The 23,965-nt window shown below is 42.0% G+C and overlaps 1 protein-coding gene across 1 annotated transcript in view; it reads left to right on the plus strand.

Annotated features, from left to right (window-relative positions):
* Positions 1-515: 515 nt before the first annotated feature.
* Positions 516-23,965, plus strand: part of LOC120044653 (myosin-binding protein C, fast-type-like) — a 46,957-nt gene continuing 23,507 nt past the window's right edge. The window contains exons 1-3 of the mRNA XM_038989327.1: positions 516-574; positions 17,220-17,255; positions 17,386-17,391. Coding sequence (XP_038845255.1) covers positions 553-574; positions 17,220-17,255; positions 17,386-17,391 — 64 coding nt within the window. The 5' untranslated portion in view covers positions 516-552. The remainder of the gene's footprint in view (positions 575-17,219; positions 17,256-17,385; positions 17,392-23,965) is intronic.

The raw sequence follows: 23,965 nt of genomic DNA on the forward strand, positions 1-23,965 counted from the left end.
ATATTTTGATTTGATGAAAACAAAATTGGTTACGACATGTTATTTCATAGTTTTGATGTCTTCACTAAACAGGTGGGGCTCCACTGATTTTGTTGGATTAACCTGGGTCAATGGAAACTTGCCTAATGTGTCTTGTGTTAGACAGTCAAACATGATAGAGTCAGACAATCAACCTAGAGTCAGACAAGAGTCAGACAATCAACCTGTCAATCAATGCTAATCAGTGTGTCAATCAATTCGCTAATGGGCTGGCTCCCGCCCTACCGTGTTAACCAGTTAACAGTTTCCAGCCGGGTCGTCCTCTTCATTACTGCATCCAACCCCCATTCACCTCTATGCTGTCTTCCTTTCCTTCTCACCCTCTACCCCTTCTTTCCTCAGAGCTCCTGGATCCCCTCTAGGTGTCATCTGACAGCCTTTTCCTGGGGAGGGGGACTGAAGTGGAGAGGGAGGAGGGAATAAAAAGGGATGAAGGAGGAAAAGCAGACAGACTAACAGACAAGGAGGGAGGGAGACACAGTCAGAGGAAGAGATAGACACACTATCGCAGCTATGCCCGAAGCCAAGAAGCCAGGTAAGCAGGTCATACACATCATAAGCTTCAGTACTGTTGTACAGCTAGTGTCCTCTTTGGACTTCTGTGTATCTATATTGGTCAGTGTTCTTCCTGTCATCGACCGAGACAGACTCTCTACTACTCCCATAGGCTGGTTCCCTACGTATGATAGTATGTTGTTGATAATGTGATACGTTGTTGTTTTTGCACTTTATACCCCCATAGCGTTCACAGTAGTAATATATGAAGTTTATTGGCATATCTGTTGGGAAATGTTACGATAAGCATGACAAAGTGATGAAATCATCTGAATTAACATAGGTTGCATTCATTATGAAGGTAGAGTGAGGTAAAGAGAAAAGTGGATGGCAGGAAAGATAGTGAGAATCTGTCTGTTTTTGTGATGGTGGAGAGTCCAGGCAGTGGCAAGGTAGAGGCCTATCTCGTCTCAATAGTTAGTTTGGAACTTTTATTATTATAGGCATTATGATAAGGGTTAAGGTTAGGTCTATGGTTAGAGTGGATAGATCTACTGAACATCTACAAACCATCTATTTGGCACTATCGAAAATAGCACATAACTGTTAAAATGAGGTTATAGATGATAAGGTTCATGTTATTATTTGCCCAGATCTGTGCTCTTTTACACCACAAAGTCTTCCCATGTCTGTAATAGACCCACACTGTTGATATGGGGAAAAGTGGTTCAAGTTCAAGACTTATACATTGTTGGCCTATATTCAGACAGCATTAACACCAGCAATACGTAGGTCTTTTATGCATGGAATTAGTTGTTGTGAAGACCTAGACATGGCAGCTCCGGCATCTGTTAACAAAACATTGCCATAAGTGTCAGTGAAATTTATTGCCCGTATGTAGTAATGATTGTCTATCTGAGGGGATCTAAAATATGTCATGGTCTCTTTTCAACAGTGACCTTAAGGCACTGTAAATCACATGGCAACATGACATTTGAGAGACTCAAACAGGGAGGGAGGGAGGGAGAAGAATCATTCTTAGAAAGAAAGGTGCTATCTAGAACCTTAAAGGGTTCTTCGGCTTTCCCCATTGCCACCTCCCGGGTGGCGCAGTGGTCTAGGGCACTGCATCGCAGTGCTAGCTGCGCCACCAGAGTCTCTGGGTTCGCGCCCAGGCTGGGCTGGGTTCGCGCCCAGGCTCTGTCGCAGCCGGCCGCAACCGGGAGGTCCGTGGGGCGACGCACAATTGGCATAGCGTCGTCCGGGTTAGGGAGGGTTTGGCCGGTAGGGATATCCTTGTCTCAGTATGTAAAATGTAATGAAATGTAAAAATGTAATAAAAATGTGTGCACTCTACTGTAAGTCGCTCTGGATAAGAGCGTCTGCTAAATGACTAAAATGTAAATGTAATGTAATGAGAACTCTTTGAAGTACCCTTTTGGGTTCCATGTATAACCCTTTCTACAGAGGGTTCTACATGGAACCCGAAAGGGTTCTACCTGGAACCAAAAAGCGTTCTACCTGGAACCAAAAAAGGGTTCTCCTATGGGGACAACTGAAAAACCCTTTTGAAACTCTTTTTTCTAAGAGTGTAGTGTGGAAGAACAGAGTAGAGCAGTAGCATAGTAAAGCATACCGATAAGATGAGGGGAGAAAGATGAACGAGATGATGTGTCGGAGGGGGTTATGCCATGTCAGGTGTGACCTCTTCATATCACTTCTCTGCACCTCAGAGGCTCAATCTATCTGACCCTGATTGCCTGTCTACTTCACTTACACCTCTACTAAACTCTTTCATTGGGCTAACCGATTAATGTGGCCTGTTTGGATCCTTACCATAGACTATTAACTATATACAGTAAATGTATTCAAAGGGCATACAGTATCTTGTACTGTATTTACTTTTTAACTGTACTCTGTCATCTTACCTTCGTTTCACCACTGTTATTCCTGTTTATACTGCCTGCCTGGCTGGCTCAGAGTAATTCCACACCAATTTCTTTATGTCTCAGCCATGTGTTGCCAATCTAGCATCATGACATCATGTAGATCGTGTTCCTGTCACCACATTAATTCCATCCTTTAGACTGCTCTCACTTACTTTTCCACCAACCCCAAATCCTTGCCCCCCCCCCTTTGTACTTCAACTCAGCCCCGGAGCCCTTCCCTCCCCCATGATGACTGTCATTAGCCTGAGGAAGGGGATTGAGAATACCAGAGAGGGAATACCTAAGCTTGATCAAACTAGTGTTGTGGAAAATATGAATATTTTATCAGAGATATTAATGATTAGCCATGAATGTCTTGTGTTTTGGACATACAGTATATGATTGTGAGACACATCATGATATCAATTACATTCAAGCAATATGAGGGGTGATAACAGGTGAAGAGTTGTTTGTTGACGCTGCTTCCCTTCATCAGGGGAGCGAAAATAACACAATGAATTATTCGCTGTAATGCAGTGAAAGATCAGCATCTTTACACCCCCCTCCCTGGGGGTCTGGAGCAGTGGACCGGTGCAGGGAAATGTCCCTAATAGAGTTGATATCCCACCAACGTGTTTTGCGGTGGGGCCATTTGATTAGTGAAAGTTTAGGGTTTCATGACCCCTTCAAGTGGAGGCTCTTCAGAGGAGGAAGGGGAGGACCATCCTACTCAGTGAATTAAAAATAAATAGTGAAACATTTAAAAGTGATCTTTTTTAGATAAAACTGTACTAAATATATTCACGTCACCAAATAACTGATTAAATCACTCTGTGAAGGTCTACAGTAGCCTTAACAGTACTCTGTAGGGTAGCACCATGGTGTAGCCAGAGGACAGCTATTTTCCGTCCTCCTCTGGATACATTGACTTCAATACAAAACTTAGGAGGCTCATGGATCTCACCCCCATAGACTTATACAGTAATTATGACAACTTCCAGAGGACGTCCTCCCACCTATCAGAGCTCTTGCAGCATGAACTGACATGTTGTCCATCCAATCAATGGATCAGAGAATTAATCTAGAACTGAAAGTATAAGCTACAGCTAGTTATAGCACTGCAGTGAATAACATGTGGTGAGTAATTGACTGAAAGAGAAAGACAATAGTTGAACAGTTTTGAACAAATTAATTTCTTCAAAAATTAAGGAACAGTGGAAACACGTTGTCTGGAATAATGAATCACACTTCACCATCTGGCAGTCGAATGGATGAATCTGGGTTTGGTGGATGCCAGGAGAACGCTACCTGCCCGTATGCATAGTGCCAACTATAAAGTTTGTTGGAGGAGAAATAATGGTCTGGGGCTGTTTTTCATTGTTCGGGCTAGGCACCTTAGATCCAGTGAAGGGAAATCTTAATGCTACAGCATACAATGACATTCTAGATGATTATGTGCTTCCAACTGTGTGGCAACAGTTTGGGGAGGGCCTTTTCCTGTTTCAGCATGACCTAATCGCCCAACATCAGTGTCCGACCTCACTAATGCTCTTGTGGCTGAATGGAAGCAAGTCCCCGCAACAATGTTCCAACATCTAGTGGAAAGCCTTTCCAGAAGAGTGGAGGCTGTTATAACAGCAAAGGGGTGACCAACTCCATATTAATGCCGATGATTTTGGAATGAGATGTTCGACAAGCAGGTGTACACATACTTTTGGTCATGTCGTGTATGTTGACGTTAGCTAATATGGTGACAATGATGCAGGCTGTATGTAGCACTTATGGTATGGAGGTTTGGCTAGGAGAGTTTTTTTTCACCTGGTCACAGACAGCTGTTGTGTTGTGCACTGAAGTCCTCAAGTGAAGGGAAAATGAGAGAGGAGAGCGCGTAGATGTGATGATGCTGTTTGTATGGCTGCTATGAAAGTGAACTGTGTGATCAGGGGTGTATTCATTCCACCAATTCTGTTGCAAAATGTTTCTTAAACAGAAGCAAACGGAACTAAATGGGATGGACCTACCTGTATTTGTCCAATAAAAACTTGTTTTAGTTGCAAAACATAATGTTTTTAAACTGTTTGGACTAAAGATTACACCCTAGATCAGCTAGGTGCAGGCAAGAGTATGCAATGCGGTATTGAATGTGTCCCTATCTGTCACGTTGAGTACACCAATTTGTCTCTTGACCTGTTCCCCTACGTTAAACTTTAATTTGTAGGCTAGGATGTAGCAACCTCATGATGGGTATAGGACAAATTCAAGTATCATGCCGTAGGCTAAACCTATCGCTGTCACACAGAGCTTGGTGAAAGGAATATGAATGACAGTCATCCAATATACTGTAATAGAATTAAGGCCCTTAAAATTAACCGTCCTCCCTAATCTTAAATGGCACCGACTGCCACTGACCCCCTCCCCACACCCCTTCTTCTGGACTGGGCCCTGCTGCCTGGACAAAGTGGCAGGGAAAGACTGACGTCTCCTGAGCCTCCTCTTCCACACCCTGCCCTCATGAAACCGAGGCAGTGAGTATAGCATTACTTCATACCAGGGTCGTCACCATGCCCCCCCAGGTATGCAGCTCTGGCTTGATGGATTACAGACAGATGCAGAGTCAGAGAGCCAGAGGAGTTCACAATCAGAGTGTGAACCGTTAAGCCCCAATATGTCATTAACTAAGACTTTATAAATACTCCGTAAGCATTTTGTGGCGGATAGGAACACTGGCAGTAGTATTTGGTAATGTCCTCTAATGTAAAAGTTTTTTTCTGCGCTTTGAGCCAGACCTATTTTAAGCGCCCTCTGGTAAGGCACGGAGAGAGATGCGGAGGGAATGGTAATGAATGGAGATGAATGGAAAAGATAGAGGACAGTTTGGGATGATATTTATGGGGTCTCGTTTATTCCATTCTGCAGATTCTACTTCCCTAAAGAGGTGTCATTTTCCTCTGTGCCAAAGTAGTTTTTGTTGAAAGCTTTCTATTACAAGATGTTCTAAAATACTCTGTCATATTTACAACAATACCAAATAGTATTTGGTATTGTCCTCTCTCTCCGTTTACTTCTCTACCACTCCTATTACCATGTCTCATCCTCCACTGTTCCACTATAGACCTTCACCCCAGACGCGTGCCAGCGGATGGGGGGGAGGGGTAGCGGAGAGAGACATCACTTGAGGAATGCATACAGGCTATAATTCTTATCATCATTACTGTCTGATAAAATACAGTGTGATATACTACCCTCCCAGGTTCTCTCCCCTCCCTTCCTATGCTCCCTTACAGGCTTACCTCAGTACCTAGTAAATGTCCTCCCACCTCTTCCTGTTGCCATGTTGGAAAACATGAAAGTGGTTTGTTAAACAGGTGAAGTTATAGTTGCCAGCCCAGTGACATCTATAGCCCACACATGCTGTGGTAAAAGACAGCTGCAGCGATTACACAGCACAACTACTGCACAGTGGAAACAAATACACCTGGCTGGGACCCACCACAACCTCCGCCAAGTTACAACCACAAATAATTACTACATTAGAGTGGAATTAATGCTATTCATAGCAAGACCTGATGCCAGAAATATAATAATTGCTCCCACAGTTGATTTCTTCAAACCAAGCTGCTTACCTATTGCAGATTCAGTCTTCCCAGCCTGGTGCAGGTCTACAATTTTGTTTCTGGTGTCCTTTGACAGCTCTTTGGTCTTGGCCATAGTGGAGTTTGGAGTGTGACTGTTTGAGGTTGTGGACAGGTGTCTTTTATACTGATAACAAGTTCAAACAGGTGCCATTAATACAGGTAACGAGTGGAGGACAGAGGAGCCTCTTAAAGAAGAAGTTACAGGTCTGTGAGAGCCAGAAATCTTGCTTGTTTGTAGGTGACCAAATACTTATTTTCCACCATAATTTGCAAATAAATTCATTAAAAATCCTACAATGTGATTTTCTGGAATTTTTTTTCTCATTTTGTCTGTCATAGTTGAAGTGTACCTATGATGAAAATTACAGGCCTCCCTCATCTTTTTAAGTGGGAGAACTTGCACAATTGGTGGCTGACTAAATACTTTTTTGCCCCACTGTATATGTTATGGTATTCATTCAACTTACATTACTCTCCCTCCACCATGCCACCTTCCCTACTCCCCTACTACTACTCCTTAGAATATGCCCCCTCCTTCTGCCTTTGTCCAAAAAACACTGTATGACATATACCTCTAGAACTCATATCATCGGAACTGTCAAATAAAACCGCCAAATGATGGAGCGATATAGAGAGCAGAGGCTTAAGTGAACTCCCATGCTGCCAAAAGCATCACCCTCTTCATCCTCATCATAAAACGATGAAACTCCATCAGTCACACTCTGCCCCTAGCATAGATGCCCGCCAAATGCCAATAATACCATTGATACTCCACCACACGCTCAGCGGTATAAATAGACCCTTTGAATATAAATCTCCCCTTTGAGTCCTTATGTGAATATGCCCGCTTGGTGCTATAGTTGAATATATTTATGAAAATGTGAAAATGCCTGCATTATACGCAGGTTGACGTTGATTTTCATGAATCTTGCCCCGTATGCAGAACTGAGCTTTTTCCACTAGATGGGCCAGCTGCAAAGTCAAAATCGTCTGTATCGTAAAAATGAATGAAAATTTAAAAAATGAACTTTTTGGTTTTAATTTAAGGTTAGGGTTAGGCATTAGGGTTAGCAGTGTGGTTAGGTTTTGATGACTTTGTGGCTGTGCCAGCTAGTGACCACACTTCAGAGCTGCCTCCAGGGCAAGATTCATGACAATAAATTCCAACCTGCGTATTATACCATGGTGACTTTTATAGATAAACAAGCACATGCTGATGTCTAGATAAAGATGTTTATTTGTATCACATACTGTATGTACTGTAGGTTATGCACTTGGAAATATAATTACTCATTGAATTGCAATACTAGATACAACTACAAACACTGAACATTTGGACTTTATTAGCCCACACAGGAGGTTAGGTTTAGGTCCTCATATTGAAGTTTATAGAGACCACAACTGATGTATAGAACAATCTTAAAATGATCTACTTTGGTTTAGAAAGAAGCATCATGAAACCTCTTAACACAATAAATTAATTTGGTGAAAATCACCTGTTTGGACCTAACTTGCTTACCTATTTTTCCATGTGGTTTCTTCCATGAAATGATGGAAGAAACCCCTTTGGCTCAACTTAACCCACTCTCCCATACTGATATGCATGATTTTTGGGGTGTGCAGCATCACATGTGAGTAATGTTATGGGTAATGAGACATGTACAGTGCATTCGGAAAGTATTCAGACCCTTTGACTTTTTCCACATTTTGTTACGTTACAGCTTTATTCTAAAATTGATTAAATTAATTGTTTTCCTAATCAATCTACACACAATAGCCCATAATGACAAAGCAAAAACTCTTTGCTATGAGACTCGAATTGAGCTCAGGTGCATCCTGTTTCTATTGATCATCCTTGAGATGTTTCTTCAACTTGATTTGAGTCCACCTGTGGTCAATTCAATTGATTGGACATTATTTGGAAAAGCCTGTCTATATAAGGTCCCACAGTTGACAGTGCATGTCAGAGCAAAAACCAAGCTATGAGGTCGAATGAATTGTCCGTAGAGCTCCGAGACAAGATTGTGTCGAAGCAAAGATCTGGGAAAGGGTACCAAAACATTTCTGCAGCATTGAAGGTCCCCAAGAACACAGTGGCCTCCATCATTCTTAAATGGAAGAAGTTTTGAACCACCAAGACTCTTCCTAGAGCTGGCCGCCCGGCCAAACTGAGCAATCAAGGGAGAAGGACCTTTGTCAGGGAGGTGACCAAGAACCCGATGGTCACTCTGACAGAGCTCCAGAGTTCCTCTGTGGAGATGGGAGAACCTTCCAGAAGGACAACCATCTCTGCAGCACTCCACTAATCAGGCCTTTATGGTAGAGTGGCCAGACGGAAGCCACTCCTCAGTAAAAGGCACGACAGCCTGCTTGGAGTTTGCCAAAAGGCACCTAAAGGACTGTCAAGCCATGAGAAACAAGATTGTCTGGTCTGATGAAACCAAGATTGAACTCTTTGGCCTGAATGCCAAGCTTCACGTCTGGAGGAAACCTGGCACCTTCACTACAGTGAAGCATGGTGGTGGCAGCATCATGCTGTGGGGATGTTTTTCAGCAGCAGGGACTGGGTGACTAGTCCGGATCGAGGGAAAGATGAACGGAGCAAAGTACAGAGAGATCCTCGATGAAAACCTGCTCCAGAGCGCCCAGGCCTCAAACTGGGGCGAAGGTTTACTTTCCAACAGGACAACGACCCTAAGCAGCCAAGACAACGCAGGAGTGGCTTCGGGACAAGTCTCTGAATGTCCTTGAGTGGCCCAGCCAGAGCCCGGGCTTGAACCTGATCGAATATCTCTGGAGATACCTGAAAATAGCTGTGCAGCGATGCTCCCCATCCAACCTGACAGAGCTTGAAAGGATCTGCAAAGAAGAATGGGAGAAACTCCCCAAATACAGGTGTGCCAAGCTTGTAGCGTCATATCCAAGAAGACTTGAGGCTGTAATCGCTGCCAAAGGTGCTTCAACAAAATACTGAGTAAAGGGTCTGAATACTTATGTAAATGTAATATATATATATATATATATATATATATATATATTAATACATTTGCAAACATTTCTAAAAACCTGTTTTTGCTTTGTCATTATGGGGTATTGTGTGTACATTGATTGGAGAAAATAACAATTGAAAACGTTTTAGAATAAGGCTGTAACCTAAACATTTTTGGAAAAAGGGAAGGGGCCTGAATGCTTTCTGAATGCACTGTATGTCAGACGTATGTCACAAATCTACAGGTTGTAGATATCTCTGTGGTGTTGTGAGGGTCACCAAGCGCCATTAACACAACATGTTGCCTTTAACTCAAGGTTGTAGACGTGTTAAAGTGTCACGCCTGCTCCCTCTCCCCCTCGCTGGCGCTCGAAGGCAACAGGCTCCCCAGCATTACGCACTCCTGCCACCATCATCACGCACACCTGCCTTCCCCTGTCATGCGCATCAGCAATTATTGGACTCAATCACCTGTGTCATTACCTCCCTTATATCTGTCTGTCCCAAGCTCTGTTCCCTGGTTCAGGATTAATGTTCGGATGTCATTGTGTTACCCGTGTGCTGACGCTGTTCCTGTCTTGTTCCATGTCTGTTCCTCATTAAATGTTCAACTCCCCATACCTGCTTCTCTACTCCAGCGTCGGCCCCTACATTAAAGAGCTTATAGGCAGGTATTTCAGAAGCCCTCTAACATTGGCTTAAGGGAAAGGAATCCTCACCAAGCATACTGTAGATGCATTACCGCAAGGCTAAAATATATAACTCTAATGGTAGTATAAAACAAACATATGTTCTTTTCAAGATATCACAGATTCAACTCTTTAAGACAACTCTTGCTAATGTATATACATTGTGACCTGGGTCAGTGATGAAATTAGCAAACACTTCAAAGATAAAGTGATGTATAAAATGAGGCCACACGTGGCAGTAGACTGTCTATGGCTTACTACTACTGTATCTGAGGGAGGAGAAGCACACAGAGAGAAGGAAGAGGGGGAAATGTCAAGAGAGATTAAGAACATTCCACGGAGGTTACCCTTCAAAAAGAGAGAGAGGGAGAAGTAGAGGGGGAGAGAGCTGAGAGAGTATATATATATATATATATATATATATATATATATATATATAACATAAATACTCAGGCTACCTGGTACGAATGTTGAAAGATTCTGTATATTCTGAGAAAGAATATGATATCCTTAATCCATATAACCCTGTGAGTGAAGACGTGCACTTTCATTTACTGTATAGCATAGTTCAAATGCCCCCCCCCCCATGCATTTCCATTTCTTATTGAATGTTAAAGAACTTGCCATTTTGATTTGTCCCTAATTTAATCTGTAAATCTCAAATGATGGATTTTTCCCAAAAAGATGAAGCACCACTTTTCAGAGCAGTGAGGCTGAGGCATGAATACAGAGAGAAGAAACTGTTCTATATCCTCCGTCATATATATATATATATGTGACGGAGGATATAGAACAGTTGAAGTCGGAAGTTTAAATACACCTTAGCCAAATACATTTAAACCCAGTTTTTCACAATTCCTGACATTTAATCCTGGTAAAAATTCCTTGTCTTAGGTCAGTTAGGATCACCACTTTATTTTAAGAATGTGAAATATCAGAATAATAGTTGAGAGAATTATTTATTTCAGGTTTTATTTCTTTCATCACATTCCCAGTGGGTCAGAAGTTTACATACACTCAATTAATATTTGGTAGCATTGCCTTTAAATTGTTTAACTTGGGGCAAACGTTTTGGGTAGCCTTCCATAAGCTTCCCACAATAATTTGGGTGAATTTTGGCCCATTTCTCCTGACAGAGCTGGTGTAACTGAGTCAGGTTGGTAGGCCTCCTTGCTCGCACATGCTTTTTCAGTTCTGCCCACAAATGTATGGGATTGAGGTCAGGGCTTTGTGATGGCCACTCCAATACCTTGACTTTGTTGTCCTTAAGCCATTTTGCCACAACTTTGGAAGTATGCTTGGGGTCATTGTCCATTTGGAAGACCCATTTGCGACCAAGCTTTAACTTCCTGACTGATGTCTTGAGATGTTGCTTCAATATATCCACATAATTTTCCTACCTCATGATGCCATCTATTTTGTGAAGTGCACCAGTCCCTCCTGCACCCCCACAACATGATGCTGCCACCCCCCGTGCTTCACAGTTGGGATGGTGTTCTTCGGCTTGCAAGCCTCACCCTTCTTCCTCCAAACATAACGATGGTCATTATGTCCAAACAGTTCTATTTTTGTTTCATCAGACCAGAGGACATTTCTCCAAAAAGTACGATCTTTATCCACATGTGCAGTTGCAAACCATAGTCTGGCTTTTTTATGGCGGTTTTGGAGCAGTGGCTTCTTCCTTGCTGAGCGGCCTTTCTGGTTATGTCGATATAGGGCTCGTTTTACTGTGGATATAGATCCTTTTGTACCTGTTTCCTCCAGCATCTTCACAAGGTCCTTTGCTGTTGTTCTGGGATTGATTTGCGCTTTTCGCACCAAAGGTTTCTGTACCAAGTATTAAGTTCTGCTTTTCTGATGTATCAAATACTTATGTCATGCAATAAAATGCAAATTAATTACTTAAAAATCATACAATGTGATTTTCTGGATTTTTGTTTTAGATTCCGTCTCTCACAGTTGAAGTGTACCTATGATAAAAAATGACAGACCTCTACATGCTTTGTAAGTAGGAAAACCTGCAAAATCGGCAGTGTATCAAATACTTGTTCTCCCCACTGTATATACTGAACAAAAATATTAACACAACAGGCAACAATTTCAAAGATGTTACTGAGTTAAAGTTCATATAAGGAAATCAGTCAATTGAAATAAATTCATTAGGCCCTAATCTATGGATTTCACATGACTGGGAAAACAGATATGCATCTGTTGGTCACAGATACCTTAAAAAAAAGGCAGGGACGTGGATCAGAAAACAAGTCAGTATCTGGTGTAAGCACCATTTGCCTCATGCAGCGCAACACATCTCCTTCGCATAGAGTTGATCAGGCTGTTGATTGTGTCCTGTGGAATGTTGTCCCACTCCTCTTCAATGGCTGTGAAAAGTTGCTGGATATTGGCAGGAACTGGAACACACTGTCGTACACGTCGATCCAGAGCATCCCAAACGTGCTCAATGGGTGACATGTCTGGTGAGTATGCAGGCCATGGAAGAACTGGGACATTTTCAGCTTTCAGGAATTGTCTACAGATCCTTGCGACATGGGGCTGTGCATTATCATCCTGAAACATGAGGTTATGGCAGCGGATGAATGACACAGTGGTGTAAAAATACTTTAAAGTACTACTTAAGTTGTTATTTTGGGTATCTGTACCCTACTTTACTATTTTACTTTTACATTTTACTCCATAAATTTTCCCTGACACCCAAAAGTACTCGTTACATTTTGAATGCTTAGCAGGACAGGAAACGGATCCAATTCACACAATTATCAAGAGAATATCCCTGGTCATCCTTACTGCCTCTGATCTGGCGGACTCACTAAACACACATGCTTCGTTTGTAAATTATGTCTGAGTGTTGAAGTGTACCCCTGGCTATCCGTAAATAAAATAAAAAAACAAGAAAATGGTGCCATCTGGTTTGCTTAATATACGGAATTTGAAATGATTTGTACTTTTACTTATATTTTAGCATTTACATTTACTTTTGACAGTTAAGTATATTTAAAACCAAATACTTTCAGACTTTTACTCAAGTAGTATTTTACTGGGTGACTTTCACTTTTATGTTTTCTATTAAGGTATCTTTACTTTTACTCAAGTATGACAATTGGGTACTTTTTCCACCACTTGAATGACACGACAATGGGCCTCAGGATCTCGTCATGATATCTATGTGCATTAAAATTGCCAACGATAAAACGCAATTGTGTTCATTGTCCATAGCTTATGCCTGCCCATACCATAACCCCACCACCACCATGGGGCACTCTGTTCACAACATTGACATCAGCAAACTGCTCGCCCACACAACGCCATACACGTCTGCGGTTGTGAGGCTGGTTGGACGTACTGCCATATTCTCTAAAACGACGTTGGATGCGGCTTATGGTAGCGAAATTAACATTCAATTCTCTGGCAACGGCTCTGGTGGACATTCCTGCAGTCAGCATGCCAATTGCACGCTCCCTCAAAACGAGATCTGTGGCATTGTGTTGTGGGACAAAACTGCACATTTTAGAGGGGCTTTTTATTGTCCCCAGCACAAGGTGCACCTGTGTAATTACCATGCCGTTTAATCAGCTTCTTGATATGCCACACCTGTCAGGTGGATGGACTATCTTGGCAAAGGAGAAATGCTCACTAACAGGGATGTAAACTGATTCGTGCACAAAATTTGAGATATATAATTTTTTTGTGAATATGGAAAATTTCTGGGATCTTTTATTCCAACTCATGAAACATGGGACCAACACTTTACATGTTGCATTTATATTTTTGTTCAGTATATATTTAGAGGAAGGCTTGACAGTGATGGGGCAGCTTGGCTAGAGAAATTGAGGAAATCAAACACTGGTTCATCAACTATCTCACAGGATATTTGTTAAATATACACCATGGTATCCATCTCTCCCATGACTAAATCTGATGGAGCTGACCCTCAAGCTCTCAACTGAACCCTTCTCACCATATCTGACCCCTGATGGCCTTTCTCATTTACCTCTCCCTCTAGCTCCTTCTCACTTTCTCTCATTTCTCGGCTCTCTTCTTTTCTCTCTTTCTCTTGCTCTCCTCTTTTCTCTCTGTCTCTGTTATTCTGTCTGTCTCTCTCTCTCTCTCGCACTCTATGACTTACCGCTGTACTTAGAACTTTTGGTATGAGTACGGCAGATAGACAGACACTGAGCTGGCCTGTGATAGAGAGGGTGCTGACAGGTCGTAACCAGAGAGAAACCTTGGCCAAACTGGGCTGAAGGCCTGAAGGAGAGAAGGGGTTGGGTGTTGGTCTAACCAAAGACAATCACTTGTCAAATTCCGGCCTGTTTTTATAGTATCCTAAGGCATCTTATTTAGCAATGGAATCTAGGGATAGTCTCATCTATCAATTTCTGCTATCATACATTTTCATGGGAATCTGAACAGGGGATTTGACTGGTAACCACCGTCCTGGAACATACTGTAGTATAGGGACAGGATTTGTCATTTTGATTGCTGACTTCTACACTGTTGTCACAGAGGAGACCATGCAGTGATAGTCACTACATGTTCCATATTTATCCTGTGCTTCACAACAACCACTCATCCTGTGTCCTTTAACAATGTCATGATGGGTGGTTAAACAAATGCTTTGTGCCAGCTTAGGACACAAGGCCTTGTCATCGGGGCTTACCGTCTCATGGCATGTGCTCAATGGTGGATAACACCCATCCCAGTCAACAATAGTGGACTGAGCAGCAAATGGAGCACCAGAACTTCACTGACCCACTTACCCATCTATGGACTGGGCCTGCTAAAAAAGGCACAGAACCTGGGCTAAAGAAGGCTTTTAATGCCCTGTGCGTCAAAGACCCCCTGAGACATAAGACAGTGGGTGTTGCCAGGGATAAAACTAGATGTGCTGAGAACGTTAACATATTGCTGCCTGAAAAACAAACCTTTTCAAAAATAGACGTGTCAGCTGCTCAGTATGCCAACACTGAGAACACAGCCAGGGTCGTTCAGCACAACCAGAGTGTCAAGGCCAAGGCTGAAATCTCAGAATCGCAGTTCGGTATACTCATGGGACAATAGTTCTGAAAAGTCAGTTGTGATTGATCAGATGGAGATGGTTCGGGAGACTTGGTTGATGTTCTACATTCTGTGGTTGGGTAGTTTAATGGATTTAGCTGACTACAAATCCCAAGGCACTGAGACTATTTATGTTATCACTTTAACAGGTGCTCTGAACAAGGACACTGTCTGTACAAATTATAGCTTTGGATGGCAGATCCATGTGTCCGGCCAGAGTTTGAGCCAGAGATCATTACCGTTACTGTGTGGTTCAGTTTGTTTTTCAGTAACTAAGTCTTAATCTCTACATTCATTAGGCACTCTTGTGGAGGTATTGTTTATCTCAGACATCAGTACATTGATGGTCTTAAACCCTCAAAAGCATCTTAGTCTTGAGGCTGTGTTCTTTGATATTTTTCAGTCACATTATTCTTCATGATCCTCGACTTCGGCGATGTCATCTACAAAATAGCCTCCAACACTCTACTCAGCAAATTGGATGCAGTCTATCACAGTGCCATCCGTTTTGTCACCAAAGCCCCATATACTACCCACCACTGCGACCTGTATGCTCTTGTTGGCTGGCCCTCGCTTCATATTCGTCGCCAAACCCACTGGCTCCAGGTCATCTATAAGTTGTTGCTAGGTAAAGCCCTGCCTTATCTCAGCTCACTGGTCACCATAGCAGCACACACCGGTAGCACGCGCTCCAGCAGGTATATCTTACTGGTCACCCCCAAAGCCAATTCCTCCTTTGGCCGCCTTTCCTTCCAGTTCTCTGCTGCCAATGACTGGAACGAACTGCAAAAATCACTGAAGCTGGAGTCTTATTTCTCCCTCACCAGCTTTAAGCACCAGCTGTCAGAGCAGCTCACAGATCACTGCACCTGTACATAGCCCATCTGTAAATAGCCCATCCAACTACCGCATCCCCATACTGTTATTTATTTTATTTATTTTGCTCCTTTGCACCCCAGTGTCTCTACTTGCACACTCATCTTCTGCACATCTATCACTCCAGTGTTTAATTGCTATATTGTAATTATTTCGCCACTATGGCCTATTTATTGCCTTGCCTCCCTTATCCTACCTCATTTGCACACACTGTATATAGACTTTTTCTATTGTATTATTGACTGTATGTTTGTTTATTCCATGTGTAACTCTGTGTTGTTGTTTGTGTCGCACTGTTTTGCTTTATCTTGGCCAGGTCGCAGTTGTAAATGAGAACTTGTTCTCAACTAGCCTACCTATCAAAAATCAAAATTATCTTCTCTTTAAAACTTCCCATCTCTATCAAGAATATATACACAGTAGCCACTGTTTCTATAGCATGTTGATGTTTATTGGGATGAATCTTGTCCTGGAGGCATAATTGAGGGATTTCCACTAGATGGGCCAGCTGCAAAGTCAAAATTAGCTATATATTGTAAAAATAAATTTAAGGTTAGGGTTAGGCGTAAGGTTAGCAGTGTGGTTAAGGTTAGGGTTAATTATTTTATGATTTTGTGGCTGTGTCAGCTAGTGACTACATGGCAGAGCTGCCTCCAGTACATGAGTCATCCCAATGAATGCCAACCTTTTTTTCTATATACAGTGTACAGTGGGGCAAAACATTATTTAGTCAGCCACCAATTGTGCAAGTTCTCCCACTTAAAAATACATTTGCAAATAAATTCATTAAAAATCCTACAATGTGATTTTCTGGATTTTTTTTCCTCATTTTGTCTGTCATAGTTGAAGTGTACCTATGATGAAAATTACAGGCCTCTCTCATCTTTTTAAGTGGGAGAACTTGCACAATTGGTGGCTGACTAAATACGTTTTTGCCCCACTGTACTTACTTTGACTCCAATTCCAATACTCTTTCTTTGCCAGAGGCAGAGCCTGAAGAAATTGGTAAGAACTGCACAAAGCAAGGTTGAGTGAATGTGCTACTCCTCTGTGGTTACATTAAAATATGTATTTGATTATCGTATGAACTTATGTGTTATGTGTTTACGTACCGGTATAATATTGTATGTATTGTACATGGGAATGTACATGGGAATGCATTAATGTATCAACATTCTGAATTTACACTACAGTGCTGTGTGCAGGCGTGGATTATGCATATCTAGACTTCTACATAATACATGTGCATTCAAATAATTTGTGAATGTTTGTATGTATGCATGTTTGCACAGTGTGAAGTCAAATATTGATAATTCACAGTGGTGATTATTTTATATTATTTTAACTATATTGTACGTTTAATGGTCCATGATGTTTTCGAGATGGTATGGTTGGAATTGAACCTTTGCTCTCTTTACAGAACCTCTACATACAACTGATGAAAACATATGTCACTTAGTTATTCATTATTGTATATGTTTGTCTTTAATTGTAGCGGCCAAGACAGATAAGGCTGCAGCAGCACCTGCTGGTGAGTTCACTCATAACAAATGGATGACAAATACTTATACATGAAATACTTCAATGAATGGTTAGGCCTATACCAAAATCAATGTCTGATTAAATTTCTCCTTTTTTTTCTCCTTTTTTTTTTTTTACAGATAAGGGTGGGTGAGAACAGGGCATGTGTGTGTTAACCTGTGTCCCTTCGTGTGTGTTTGTGTTAGTCAGTAGGGTATAACTATCCCCTCATCATTCCAATGTAATGTCGGTTAACTGTTTTCCCTCACTCAGCGAAGCCAGCGGAGGATCATGGTAAGGCCTCTAAGACCAATCACAGAAGTAGCTTTCTGTGGGGATGAGACTGAGAGTGGCCATGCATGATTCTCACCACGCACCATGACAGTGTTGATCAGATAGAACGCCAATACACTTAACTTAGGCTTCACACGTTTATATTCATGCCTATCACAATATCCCACCGGTTTATGCCTGACAAAGCAGACTATATTCATTTAAATGATATATTAGTCATTATTCTTCTGGTTCTTACTGGGGTTTTTATTACCTGAGATAACAGGTCACCAATCAGTTGGTAAGAACTACCTATGTTAATGTTGAGGTGATGTTTGTTATGTGGGTTATTTTGGCAAGCACTGGAGTGTGTGTTTCCTGGTGCGTGTGTGTATCTGGGTGTGCATGGGGTGTGTGTGTGGTGTGGTCTGTGTGTGTGTGTGTTTATTATTATTTATTTTGTGTGTGTGTACGCTGTAAAAAAAAAAATGTTGGTTCAACGTACATTTGTAAACAACCAGCTGCAATTGGATTGTGAGTTTGCTCAACCAAAAAACATTTGTATGTTGATTCAACATATTTTTGTTACAGTGTATACATACATGCATATGTGGAGGATTGTTCAGGAAACGTTTCAGATGTGTATTTCCTTGTACTTAGTGTGCGAGTTTCTGTGAGTGTCTGCTACTGCAGTATACCACCTTTATTACACACTTACTCCACACTGATATCCTCTCGTTTTAGTGGCTGAGGCCCAGCCTGCTGAAGAGGGCTAGAGCTATTCTGTCTGATGTGTCATTTGTGTATGTATTGTATGTGGATGTGTGCAGGTATAGGCTTTTGTCCGTGTTGTGTTTGTGACTGTTTTTGTACGTCTGTGTGTGGTGTGTGTGTGACTGTGTGTACATAATGCTAGCTCCAATACGGACTTAAGTCCAGTACCTCCTACTGAAATCCATTTGTGTGTATTAACAGAGGCCCAGCCTGCTATAGAGGGGAAAAGTTTTTGTGGCTGAATGTATTACTTAAATATGTGTATGCAGCACGAGTACATAGGTTGGGTGTGTGTACACGGTAAGTTTGCATATATTGTGAGTATGCTGTATGTGTACACCGTGCATCATGTCAGCGCTATTCAACAATGAAGTCCAGTCGTCCTCCCTGATAGCCCTGTTTATCTTTACTGACAGACGCCGAACCTGCTGTAGAGGGTAAGAGCTGTTCTGGCTTAATATGGTCCTTCAAAGTACAACACACACAGCATTAAGTTGAAGTTAGTGTGTTATCTACGGTTCATCAGAGAGATGGTGGAGGCATTTGCTTGTGGGTATACGAGTAGTTTGTGTGTGTTAAGAGAATTATGTTCTCAATGTTCATAAACTGAACTTCCATTAAACTACTCGGTCTGTTACCAAGAATTTGTAAGGTTCTTGTTGAAATGAAACAGACAGAGGCCAGTCTACAATAGTCAGAATGTTTATTTACGAGAGCTCTGCTTATCATTTCCTGTACATTGGTTTATATACCTCTCATTTCATCATAAATGTCCCTCCTCTCAGAGACAATGACAATATAGTTCACAAGTCTTCTCCTACATTGCCTGCCACCTGTTATACAATCTACTACAATCCCAAGGTTTCTCCCCTCCCTGGGTGGGGACAGAATGTCCTGTAAGGAACACAGTAGTACAGCTTGTCTGTCGATCGCTCCTCTTATCATTTGTTTCACACTTGCACCCTGCTTACATACTAAAAAGGAACAAAAAGTCCTTGTTCTAATTCTGACTAAAACTACACACATCAGATTATAGTTTTATGATTCTAATAAATTTCATACAATTATATGGTTTCAGGGTGGAATATTTTTAGTCATTACCATTAAGCATATAATTCCCTTATCAGTGTAAGAGTGTATATGTACATGTAGGATCTTAATTTGAGCCAGATTGCTACAGCAGGAAAATAATCCTGCAGTAACTGGAAATGTGAATTATTATGTTGATTATAATTCATGGATATTTTTTGTAGGGATACATTTTACGTTTGATGTTTTAAAGTGGAAATTACAAACTTTAGAAGCCTTTTTAAACCTTGAATACACTACAAGTTTGCATTTCCTGCTTTGCAGGAAAATGTTGATCAACAAAAGAGTGGTCAAATTAAGAACCTACATCTGTATGCATACTGCATTGATGCTAGCTTTGGTACAGACTCAGATCATTTGGTACAGTCTAGTTCATATCACTGAAATTCTGTCATTGTATTGACAGTGGTCGAACCTGTTACGGAGGGTAAGAGCTTTTCTGGCTAAATGTGTTAGTTGCGTCTGTGTACCCTATGTGTTTGTGGATGTGTATGTGTGAGTTCATATTACATCATGTAAGGCAGCTCTGCTCGACATTTAAGTACGGTTCCTTAACTTAAACCCTCTTATTTATATTGGGTAAGAGCTTTTCTGGTTGAATGTGATACTTACGTGAGTGTATGCAATGTATGAAGATAGCATTCTGTATGAACAGGTGTGTGTGTGTGTGTGTGTGTGTGTGTGTGTGTGTGTGTGTGTGTGTGTGTGTGTGTGTGTGTGTGTGTGTGTGTGTGTAAATCATGCCATATTAACTAAGTAATTACTCAAGTTCCTCTTCTAAAATCCCTTCATTTTCTTGGCAGAAGACCGGTCTGCTATAGAGGGTAAGAGCTTTTCTGGCCTAACATGTCACTTGTACGGAATGTGTGTACGTGTGTGTACGTGTGTGTGTGTGTATACGTGTGTGTGTGTGTGAATGCTTACAAGGTGCAATACTACTTATTCAGTTCATCCCCCAACACCAGCCTGCTGCAGAGGGTAAGTGCTTCTCTAGCTGAATGTGTTACTTGTATGTGTGCGCATACTGTTATGTGGAAGTGTACCTGTATGTGTGGATAAGGTGCATCATGCTAGCTTTACAAATGGATAAAACAGTTTTTCTAATTCTACTCATGCTCAATTAATGCCCTGCCTAATATCTTATCATTTTCATTAGCAGATGGTGTTACAGATGGCAATAGCTTTTCTGGCCTATTGCGTCACTTGTAAAAACGTGTATGTGATGTGTGTGTGTGTTTGTGTGCAGGACCGGCTTTAGCCTGTTGGGGGCCCTGTGCGAGATTTGGTTGGCTAACAAAATCAATGGGGGTTGAGACCCCGACTGAGTTTAGGGGGGCGGCCTGAGGCCGTATGTGACCGCTTTTGACGCTTATGCCTGGAGCCGGCTCTGTTTGTGTGTACAAGTTGCATCATGCTAACAGTAAAATCATATAATTTTAATTAACAGAGGCTCAGCCTGCTCCAAAGGATAAGCTTTTCTGTCTGGATGTGTTACTTGTACAGAGTGGGTGTGCAATATGCATCATGCTAGCATTACTAGTCATGTTAGTGAATGTGTGTGTGTGTGTGCCTACCAAGTGTACCTGTGTGATTGTATGTATGAGTGTCTGGCGCATCATGCTAGCATTAAGTTATTTCACCCCCTGCCTAATATATTATCATTTTCTGTTATAGATGGCCTAACATGTCACTTGTACAGAGTGTGTGTGTGTGTCTTTTTAAAATGCGTGCCTCATGCTTAACTCATGTTAGTTAAATGTATCCCCTAAATCCTCATGATCTTTTCTTAACAGAGGCCCAGCCTGCTACTGAGGCTAAGATGTTTTCTGGTCTAACATGTCACTTGTGCATAATGTGTGTGGGAGAGTGTGTGCGTTCGTGCGTGTGTGTTTGTCTGTGTACATACAAGGTGCAACATGCTAGCATAATCACTCTGTTATTTCAATCTGCTAAAATATTGTATTATCAGAGGCCCAGCCTGCAACATTAACACAGGCCCAGCCACAACAGAGGGTAAGAGCTTTTCAGTCAATGTGTTAAGCCTTAATTTACACCCTACGCTGTATGCAACTACAATAAGCTAGGCAAAATGGCCACCCTCTATAGTTGCGGAGCTAAAATATGCAGACGTGTGCAGCCCCGCAATTAGAAACTTGATGCAAGTACGCAGGAGGATCGCCATTTTACGTAGCTAATTGCATTCGGAAAGTATTCCGACCCCTTGACTTTTTCAACATTTTGTTACGTTACAGCCTTGTTCTAAAATTGATTAAATAAAAATCTACACACAAAACCTGTTAACCTCCTTAAAGGAGGGAGGTGCAGGAATCTGGAGAACAAGGAAGTCCCAGTTGCACAATCGTTTATTTAAGACGTCCCAACTCAGCAACAACATGAGGGAGAATACGCACAAACGAGGTCGCCACCCACAGGGAAATAAACGTCACACACGGAGGAGAAACCTCTACGCCTAAACACATACCAAACGGTACAAACCGCCGTGAAAAGAAAGCCCCGTGGTGCAGACACGCACCCCTAACAAAGATACCACAGCAAACAATCCCGCACAAAGACTAGCAGGCAGCGGAGGTAAATAAACCCCCCGGAATCAACTAATAGGACACAGGTGTAAACAATACAGACAGACACAAACGAAAAGGAAAAATGGATCGGTGGAAGCTAGTAGGCCGACGACGACGACTGCCGAGCACCGCCCGAACAGGGAGAGGAGCCACCTTCGGTGGAAGTCGTGACAATACCACACAATAACAAAGCAAAAACAGGTTTTTAGAAATAGTTGCAAATTTCTTAAAAATAAAAACTGAAATTCCTTATTTACATAAGTATTAAGAACATTTGTATGAGACTCGAAATTGAGCTCGGGTGCACTCTGTTTCCATTGATCATCCTTGAGATGTTTCTACAGCTTGATTGGAGTCCACCTGTGGTAAATTCAATTGATTGGACATGATTTGGAAAGGCACACACTTGTCTATATAAGGTCCAACAGTGCAGTGCATGTCAGAGCAAAAACCAAGCCAAGAGGTCAAAGGAATTGTCCGTAGAGCTGCAAGACTGAATTGTCACAAGGCACAGGTCTGGGGAAGGGTACCAAAAAATGTCTGCAGCATTGAAGTTCCACAAGAACACAGTCATTCTTAAATGCAAGAAGTTTGGAACTACCAAGACTCTTCCGAGAGCTGGCCGCCCAGCCAAACTGAGCAATCGGGGGAGAAGAACCCAATGGTCACTCTGACAGTGCTCCAGAGTTCCTCTGTGGAGATGGGAGAAACTTCCAGAAGGACAACCATCTCTGCAGCACTTCACCAATCAGGCCTTTATGGTAGAATGGCCAGACGGAAGCCACTACTTAGTAAAAGGCACATGACAGGCAGCTTGGAGTTCGCCAAAAGGCACCTAAAGGACTCTCAGACCATGAGAAACAAGATTGTCTGGTCTGATGAAACCAAGATTGAACTCTTTGGTCTGAATGCCATGCGTCATGTCTGGAGGAAATCAGGCAGCGCTCATCACCTGGCCAATACCATCCCTACGGTGAAGCATGGTGGTGGCAGCATTATGTAGGAATGTTTTTCAGCGGCAGGGACAGGGAGACTAGTCAGGATCGAGGGAAAGATGAACGGAGCAAAGTACAGAGAGATACTTGATGAAAACCTGCTCAGGACCTCAGACTGGGGCGAAGGTTCACCTTCCAACAGGACAATGACCCTAAGCAGACAGTCAAGACAACGCAGCAGTGGCATCGGGAGAAGTCTCTGAATGTCCTTGAGTGGATAAATAAATCACAGACAGTGTCACCATTAAAGCACTCCCACACCATCACACCTCCTCCTCCATGCTTCACGGTGGGAACCACACATGCGGAGATCATCCGTTCACCTACTCTGCGTCTCAGATATGGCGGTTGGAGCCAACAATCTCAAATTTGGTCTCATCAGACCAAAGGATAGATTTCCACCAGTCTAATGTCCATTGCTTGTGTTTCTTGGCCCAAGCAAGTCTCTTCTTATTATTGGTGTCATTTAGTAGTGGTTTCTTTGCAGCAATTCGACCATGAAGGCCTGATTCACGCAGTCTCCTCTGAACAGTTGATGTTGAGATGTGTCTGTTACTTGAATTCTGTGAATCATTTATTTGGGCCGTAATCTGAGGTGCATTTAACTCTAATGAACTTATCCTCTGCAGCAGAGGTAACTCTGAGTCTTCCTTTCCTGTGGCAGTCCTCATGAGTGCCAATTTTATCAAAGCGCTTGATGGTTTTTGCAACTCTTCTTGAAATGTTCTGCATTGACTGACCTTCATGTCTTAAAGTAATGATGGACTGTCATTTCTCTTTGCTTATTTGCGCTGTTCTTGCCATAATATGGAGTTGGTATTTTACCAAATAGGATTATCTTCTGTATACCACCCCTACCTTGTCACAACACAACTGATTGGCTCAAACGCATTAGGAAGGAAAAAAATTCCACAAATTTACTTTTAACAATTTAAATGCATTCCAGGTGAATATCTCATGAAGCTGGTTGAGAGAATGCCAAGAGTGTGCAAAGCTGTCATCAAGGC

Source organism: Salvelinus namaycush, chromosome 3 (genome assembly GCF_016432855.1).
Source record: "Salvelinus namaycush isolate Seneca chromosome 3, SaNama_1.0, whole genome shotgun sequence".
Taxonomy (NCBI): Eukaryota; Metazoa; Chordata; class Actinopteri; order Salmoniformes; family Salmonidae; genus Salvelinus; species Salvelinus namaycush.